The sequence below is a fragment of the Aotus nancymaae genome, unplaced genomic scaffold, assembly GCF_030222135.1.
Source record: "Aotus nancymaae isolate 86718 unplaced genomic scaffold, 86718_ANA_hifiasm-v0.15.2.pri h1tg000108l, whole genome shotgun sequence".
Classification (NCBI taxonomy): Eukaryota; Metazoa; Chordata; class Mammalia; order Primates; family Aotidae; genus Aotus; species Aotus nancymaae.
This window is the reverse complement of record NW_026988523.1, coordinates 31,472,241-31,480,677: the sequence shown is the minus strand read 5'-3', so window position 1 is coordinate 31,480,677 and position 8,437 is coordinate 31,472,241. Positions and strand designations below refer to the sequence as shown.

Below are 8,437 nucleotides of genomic sequence, written 5' to 3'. Positions count from 1 at the left end.
TCAAATATCTTTGCTTAGACCAAGAGCCTGAATCGATTTAAAAAAAAAAAAAAAAAAACTGGTTCAGGCCAGGCACAGTGGCTCATGCCTGTAATCCCAGCACTTTGGGAGGCCAAGGTGGGAGGATCACCCGAGGTCCGGAGTTTGAGACCAGCCTGGCCAACATGGTGAAACCCCATCTCTACTTAAAAAAAATACAAAAATTAGCTGGGCGTGGTGGTGTGCGCCTGCAATCCCAACTACTCCGGAGGTTGAGGCAGAAAAATCACTTGAACCCAGGAGGCAGAGTTTGCAGTGAGCCGAGATTTCGCCATTGCACTCCAGCCTGGGTGACTGAGCAAAACTGCATCTCAAAAAAAAAAAAGGAGGCGTCTAAGGCTGTGAGTTGGTTTTCTGAGTCTCAAAATCATACCAGAGTTTTCAGAGTCAGGTATGCACTGCAGCATATGCCACAAACACTCCGCCAGCACCCTCCAATCAAGAAATGAGCTTTCCTTACCTTTCTGGAAATGCTCTTGGATTTTCCCTCGGAACCCCAGGCAGCTCTCCAAGGCTCTGTGTACCCCATGCTACTTGCTTATGTGCTGTTTCACTCCCACTCCTTTCGCAACTCAAGCCAGTCCTGCTGCCTCTTCATGCCCAACAACATCTGCCCCTCCCCAAGCACTGGGTAGGGTCCTGGGCCCAGTTAAAGGCAGGGAACATACACAGCGTGTTGCAGCATGCTAACCTAGCCTTGCCTAGCTCTCCGAAAGAAAGCCTGCGACCGAAGGGAGAGAAGCGGCCCCAAGTGCAGCTCAAGCACCCCTTAGGAGTCAGCCGAGACCCTCCGTCCAAGCAGGACCCAATCCTTGCACTTGGCCATGATAAGGAGAGGCTTCCAGGTCGTGGCAAGACTCGGCCACCACAGAGAACTTCTTGGGGCCCCCCGTATCCTGCCCAGACTCAACCCTGCGTCAGCATTTGGATCCTCCACAGACTCTCTGGTGAGTGAGTTCCCAGCTCAGCCAGATGGGCAGCCTTTTCCCAAGAGTCTAGGGCTTAAGGAGCACCCCAGATCTCCTCTTCCCAGCCCACGGCCAGGGTAGGCAGGCAGTATTTGGAGGAGCTATTTGATTTGGCAAAGGGAAGGTGCCTTGGGATACCAAGTGGCCCTGATTCTGAACTAAAACCACCAGGAGACCTGCATCCTGCTCTGAACCTTGTGTGGCCACCAACAAATCGCTTTCCTCCTATGGGACTCAGACTATTGCAGCAAAGCTGGGGTACCCCCAGACAGAGGACCCTCTCTATGGTGTTGGCAAGCAGCTTGCATGCTGCCCAGTTGTGACTGGTGTGTGAGCAGGTGACGCTACAGAGGACTTCCTTATGTCACACAAACGGGCACATAGTCTGTGCCCCATACGTGGCACCACACCTCTGTGGGAGCCACATGTGTCTCAAAGGCGCCACCCTGCCCAGGCAGGCCCACAGCAGCGGGCAGAGCTGGAGTCGTCCCTGAGGCAGGGTGACTAGAGTGGTCCTCCACAACCGTGACCCTGCCCTGCAGAGGAGACAGTGTCTGGTGCAACCACCAGCTCTCACAGTCAGATGCTTGCCAACCTTGGCCATATTCCCTCAGTTTCCCCATCTGTACAGTGAGACTGACATGAGCAGTTGTCGGCTTTACAGAGCTGCTCACAGGTTTTAAGCAGGACAAGGGTAACACACCGCATTGAGCAACATGCCCATCATCTCCGGCCCCACTTACTGCCCGCCCTTCCTTTGCTCTTTGTCCCTGTGTCCTGCTACCCACAGGGGTCCCCAAACCCCCTGCAGGGAAGATGGGCCCTTTCCCTTGGATCGATTCTCCTCTGGCAGAAGGGATTGAGAAGCCCCAGCACCCAGGAACAGCTGTTTAGAAGTCCCGAGCTCAGGCAGCAGCCCCTCTCCAGGACGCTGTCTCGTCCTTCTGATTTTTCCTGCCCAGGTCTCAAGATTTTGCTCAGAGAAGACAGATTTGAAGGATTATGCCCTTCCCAATGCCAGCTGGTGTTCAGACATGCTGAGCCTGTACCAAGAATTTCTGGAGAAAACCAAGTCTAGTGGGTGGGTCAAGTTGCCCTCCTACAAGTCCAACAGAGACCACATACGGGGATTCAAGCTCCCGTCTGGACTGGAAGTTTCCTCGGGTAAGGCCAGGACCGTGAGCACACACACCCCAGCCACCCTTCCCTGTGTTCTAAGACTCTCAGAAGCAACTTCACAGGCAACCTTCCAGTTCTCAGCCCAGTTCTTCCTGCTGTCCAACTCCACCCCTCACGCTGCAGCCCCAGGCAACAGGCAGGCAGGGTGACCTCTCAGGTCTCCAGCTCCCCTCCTCCCATCTGACACACCACACGCTGCTGGGCCCACCTTTGCTCCCAACCAAGCATGTCCCCACTGGAAGACAGCTAGCCCAGCTCCCGCCCTGACTTCTCACTGGCTGCTCCTCCCTATCAAGCCTCATCCCAAGCTTTCCCCTCCAATCCCATGAAAGCCCTTGGATGCCACACCCCCTCCACTGCAGGCCTTGCACACCATCCCTGCTCTGTGGGGTCTGGAGCAGCACTCCTGAAAGACCCATTGGTTCCTAATGATATAGAGCTTCCACCTTCGTGTGTGTGTCTGTGTGTGTGTGTGTGTGTGTGCACGCACGCATGTGTATCTTCCTGTCTCTCTCAGTCACATATGTGCTCTTCCTGCCCAGTGATGAATGAGTGGTACAGGGGACAACTACCCTTGGGTTTATGGCACAAACAAAGCAGGGATACCAACCAATAATTTTTTAAAAAGAATTTGGTACTACTGGCCGGGCACGGTGGCTCACGCCTGTAATCCCAGCACTTTGGGAGGTCGAGGCAGGTGGATCACTTGAGGTCAGGAGTCCGAGACCAGCCTGGCCAAATGGTGAAACCCTGTCTCTGCCAAAAATACAAAAATCAGCTGGGCGTGGTAGCAGGCATCTGTAATCCCAGCTACTCCAGAGGCTGAGGCAGGAAGAATAGCTTGAACCCGGGAGGCGGAGGTTGCAGTGAGCCAAGGTTGTGCCATTGCACTCCAGCCTGGGTAACACAGCAAGACTTCATCTCCCAGAAAAAAAAAAAGAATTTGGTACTTCTAAAAAAGGATGTGGTAGTGGTAGTTGTCTTGGAAAAAAAATCAGGACGTGGATGGATTTTCTGCTCTCATTTTACTGTTTAGTATTATTCTTTTGAATTATATGTGGATTACATAATTACATTTTCAATTTTCTTTTTCTTTTTTTTTTTTTTTTTTAAAGATGGGGTTTCACCATGATGGCCAGGCTGGTCTTGAACTCCTGACCTCAGGTGATCCACCCACCTCGGCCTCCCAAAGTGCTAGGATTACAGGTGTGAGCCACCGCGCCCGGCCACATTTTCAGTTTTCAATGCTTATGGTCTAAAGTCTTGCCCTAGCCCTGATCCTATCTCCACTCTCAGCTAGGACACTTCCTGCGTGTCTCTCCCCTAGACAGAAAGGCTCTGTGAGGACAGCAACTGCCTCTGCTCCCAGAGGGAAGGCTCCCTGGGGGTGGACCTAGTGTCTTCTGGTTCTCTCTCCTTAATCTTGTACCAGAGGCAAGACTCAACCAAACGGTGCTGCCTCCTGACCACACCTTCCTTTTCTGGCTGTGACACTGCTTCTCTCTCCCCAGGCAAAGGTGACTGGCGCATCTTCACCAGGTGCATCCAAGTGGATGGACAAGGCTATGAGTATGTCATCTTTTTCCACCCACCCAAGAAGTCGGTCTGTCTTTTCCAACCAGGCCCCTACCTGGAGGGTCCCCCAGGGTAAGGTCACCGGTAGAACCTTGGCCGCCTCCTGGGCTTGGCTCAGCAAGGCAGGTTCAGCACCCACCAGGCTGGCCCTGGAGTCTGTATCTTTCTCTAAGGGGTGAGGATGGGAGTGTGGGGCATGGGCTTCAGCCTCACAATACCAGGCCTGGAAGGACATACAGCGTTATCTGGCCCAGTTCCCACTGTGCAGATAAGGGCTCCTCATCAAAGTCTCAAACTTTTCCAGACAAAAGACCTACAAGGCCACTTTGAGAAGAAAGTGGTACACTTGGAAGAGGGCAAGATCTGGAATCTAGACTCTGACTTCCTGTCCTGCTCGGCTGCTGCTGGCTGTGGGACTCCGAGCAAGCAATCTGACCCCTGGTCTTTAGTCTTCTTACCTGAAATCTGGGGCAATAATGTCTACCTGCCAGGGTGACCAGAGACATGATATTATGGGCCTGTGTGTGTACGCTCATGAACATAAAGCACAGTACAGTATCAGACACTGCCCATCCAAAACCCAGGTTCTACTCATGGGGAAATGGAGGTGCTCACAGCTAAAGTAACTTGCCCAAGGCAGCACCAGCAATCAAAGTCAGATCCAGGACTCGACTCTGGGAGGTGAGATTCCAAGTCCACTCTTCTCCCCACTGCACTCTGCTGCCTCCAGACTCGGAACAGACCTAGGGAGGAATGCACACTGGGCATAAATGTGTCCACAGACTGGCCCTGGGCCACCGAGTTCATGGTTGTCCCCCTTCTCCACCATCCCTATGCCTGCTCCAGACAGTCACTGAAAGCTAGAGGTGGCGCTGGAGCTCCTGCAAAGGAAAGAGAGACAAGAGAGGGCAGGAGCGGCTGTAGGGTCCTGAGGCCTGAGAGGGGCTGAGCTGGGGTGAAATAGAACCCAGACTGCTAAATAGATGTCAGGGCCTCCAGAGGCTGTGGATGCCAGCTGCGGCCCTCAGTCACCCTGGTCATCCCAAAGGAGTCCTCCACCGGGACACTGCTCCACACACTAGGACATGCAGATAGTAGTGAACAATCCGTGTGTAAAGATTTCGATTAGGATGTGAAGAATTGCTGAGAACCCTGCCCAGGCCATGGACCCACCCCCTCTTCTGAAGCATGGTTGACTTTTATTTAGGGGCTGAAGGAGGTGAGGCCAAAGAGGCAGAGGAGGGCCATCCAACACTGAGGCCAGTCAGTGGATTGAGGGGTTGGGGAGGTCCAGAGAAGAGATTGGTATCCACCAGGCCCCAGACCATGGGGAGTGGGAAGGAGGAGTTACTCACTGACCAAGAGCTACTCTGCGGATCCACATACCGACCAGTGGGTCCCCAGCCTGGCCAGTGAGGACAAGAAGGAGAGAGTTGGGTTCGAGTTCTTTGACACCAACTCCTTTCACTCTCTTTCAAGCACTTTGGGAGGCAGAGAGGGCAGTGCCTACGAAGTGTGTAAATTATGTTTGCAAACTTTTATTTAATCCGCTGAGATCAAAATTATTCTTATTCACAATTCGTGGTGGAAAAACTAAGGCTCAGAAAGATTTAGCAATTTGCTCAAGATCGAACACGCAGTGAGCAATGAGGCAAGGAGTCCAACTGGGTGAGTGTGGCTGCGTGACCTCCAGCTTTCTCCACAGAAGAAGCAGGGAAGGAAGGGTATGGGAAAGCCACTGGTCACAGGAGCAGGAGAGTAACCCATGGCAGTAGAGCATGGACAGCTGATCTGGGTCTGTGGAGAATTGGGACTGTGGTTTTGAAAATCAGGAACTCAAATCCGTTTGGTGCTATTGGAATTCTAAAATTGGGTGCCTTTCTATTTTCCCCAGATTAGCCATCCATGAAGTAGCTAATATGAAGCTTGCACAAGCAAGAATGAACATGTTAATGCTTTTTTTTTTTTTTTTTGAGACGGAGTTTTGCTCTTTTACCCAGGCTGGAGTGTAATGGCGCGATCTCGGCTCACCGCAACCTCCGCCTCCTGGGTTCAGGCAATTCTCCTGCCTCAGCCTCCTGAGTAGCTGGGATTACAGGCACTCACCACCATGCCCAGCTAATTTTTTGTATTTTTAGTAGAGACGGGATTTCACCATGTTGACCAGGATGGTCTCGATCTCTTGACCTCGTGATCCACCCGCCTTGGCCTCCCAAAGTGCTGGGATTACAGGCGTGAGCCACTGCGCCCGGCCCCTGTTATGCTTTTTTTTTTTTAAGAGATGGGGCTTCTCCATGTTGGCCAGGGTGGTCTTGAACTCCTGACCTCAGGCGATGCACCCACCTCAGCCTCCCAAAGTGCTGGGATTACAGGCGTGAGTCACTGCGCCCAGGTTTTTTTTTTTTTAGACGGAGTCTTGTTCTATTGCCAGGCACCAGGCTGGAGCACAGCGGTGCAATCTTGGCTCACTGCAACCTCCACTCACCAGGTTCAAACGATTCTCATGTCTCAGCCTCTCGAGTAGCTGAGTTACAGGCACTTGCCACCACACCAATTTCGTTTTTGTATTTTTTAGTAGAGATGAGGTTTCACCATGATGGCCACGTTAGACTGGAACTCCTGACCTCAAGTGATCCACCCACCTCAGCCTCCCAAAGTGCTGGGATTACAGGCATGAGCCACTGCACCCAGCCATTCTAGGCATTCTAAATAAAGCAAATGTCTGCAGCATTTGAGCATTTCAGCTCAATTTCAGCAATGAGCCTGCTGAAGTGGGTTCTCTGCTTTCTGTGGCAACACTGCTCACAAGTCTGTCATGCCAGCCCCTTGATAGGTCATAAGTTATGTTTCACATTTACTTATCTTGACATGTGGGCCCCGCACTGACTGTACGGACTGGTAAGGTGAGAAACAGCCCAGGGCTGTGCCTCGAAGACTGAGTCAAAAAGTTCAGGGACTTTTTCATTTCCCGTGTATGCACATCCTTCCAAATTATGGCAATTGTGGCCAGCAATTAGGTAATGAATCAGAAAAGCTTTTCTATTAACTTTATCAGGAAAAAGCAGTTTTCGCTGATGAAATAGAATAGTTGTATCAGTGGCTACAAACACATGCCGAAGCAAAAGTGAAAAGCTCAGCTGATTTTGATGGATTTGATCAGATGGGATGCAGCTGTTTCCTTTCCTATTTGTCTGCCCTGAGGCTGAAGGTCTGTGTTTGGAAGGGTCTAGGGAAAGGGAGAGGCGGGGTCACCACAGGAGGGAGGAAAGGCCCAGTGTGGGGGTCCACCCAGCGGCCCCAGCCCAGACCTTGCTCCTCACCCCACCCCTACCCCCAGGTTTGCCCACGGCGGGTCCCTGGCTGCCATGATGGACGAGGCCTTTTCTAAAATTGCCTACCTGGCTGGACAGGGACTGCTCACACAAAGCCTCAACATCAGGTTCAAAAAGTAAGTAAGGGCCCTTGGGGCACTGGCCAAAGTCACAGCCCTTTTCATCCCTGGGAGTGGCCATCCTCGGCAGCTGGGATATGGGAGCCCTGCCTGCCACTCTCCTTCCCAGCCCACTCCCAAGCAGTTCCTCTAGTCCCTGGCCAGGACGCAGCCTCTGCTGTCCAACGTTTGGGAGCTGACAAAAAGGCCCTGAGCCCAGGGCCACTCATGAGACCTCGAGGCAGGGAGGAATGAAGAGAGGGAAGAAGACACAGAGGGTGACGGGGTGGGGGGCCGGGTTCACATAAGAGATGGGCTAAGCTGCCTCCTCTCCCAGCTTGATCCCCGTGGGCTCTCTGGTTGTAATGGACATAGAAGTGGAAAAGATCGAAGACCAGAAGATTTACATGTCCTGCATCGCCCAGAGCAGAGACCAGAAGACAGTCTATGCCAAGTCCTCAGGTAAAGAAGCCCCCAGCCCAACCCCAGGCCCCATCCTGCCACCACCCACCCCCAGAACAAACAGGAAGAAGGAAAGATGCCAAGGATTCACCCCAAGCTGCAGTCCGTCTTCTTTAGGGTGGGATAGGGCACCTACTGGAGATAGACGAACTGAGGGAGAGTAGGACTAGGGTTTTTTTCTGTATGAGTTATACAACCTGTCCTGAAAGGACAGCACCCAGGTAATGGGTAGTTTGGTGCCACATGCTCAGAGTGCCCATCCGTCTCCTGCCGTCTCAGTGCAGCTCTTGCAGCTCAGCTCACCTTTCTCTTGCAGGTGTCTTCCTTCAGCTGCAGCTGGAAGAGTCGTCGTCCCAGTGACAGTCACTGTGCCTGCAGGAAAAACTCTCACTGCTTCTCCTGCCTGCCCGGGACCCACCACAGAGCAGGGAGGGGTCCTCAAGAAGCAGTTGGTGAGGCGAGGGAAAGGGCTCTTTTCTCTGAGTTAATAAAGTCTCACAGCCCCATTCTCGGCCCAGGGCCTTTCTATGGTTGGAAATCAAAATCTTTCCAGGGCATCCCACATACCCACCTTCCCATTCAGCACCAACTGAAAAGACTTACCGAGTACCTGCCAGGTGCCAGGCACTGAGTGAGGCACCAGGCACCCAGCAGTGACAGACAGGACCCCAAACTCAAGATGCGCAATGTGGGGGCCAGGGGCCAAATGCACAGAGTGCCCCATCACACTTCTCCCACGCCCACCCTGCCTTCCATCATGAGTGCAGTGTCATCCCAAGGGGAG

The 8,437-nt window shown here is 52.8% G+C and overlaps 1 protein-coding gene across 1 annotated transcript; it reads left to right on the top strand.

Annotated features, from left to right (window-relative positions):
- The first annotated feature begins 358 nt into the window (after nucleotides 1–358).
- Nucleotides 359–8,189, top strand: THEM5 (thioesterase superfamily member 5). Its single transcript, XM_012462741.2, has 6 exons — nucleotides 359–986; nucleotides 1,970–2,171; nucleotides 3,698–3,833; nucleotides 7,099–7,209; nucleotides 7,529–7,653; nucleotides 7,970–8,189. Exons 1-6 carry the CDS (start codon nucleotides 864–866, stop codon nucleotides 8,011–8,013), a joined length of 741 nt encoding a protein of 246 aa, XP_012318164.2. The 5' UTR covers nucleotides 359–863; the 3' UTR covers nucleotides 8,014–8,189.
- The last annotated feature ends 248 nt before the right edge of the window (nucleotides 8,190–8,437 follow it).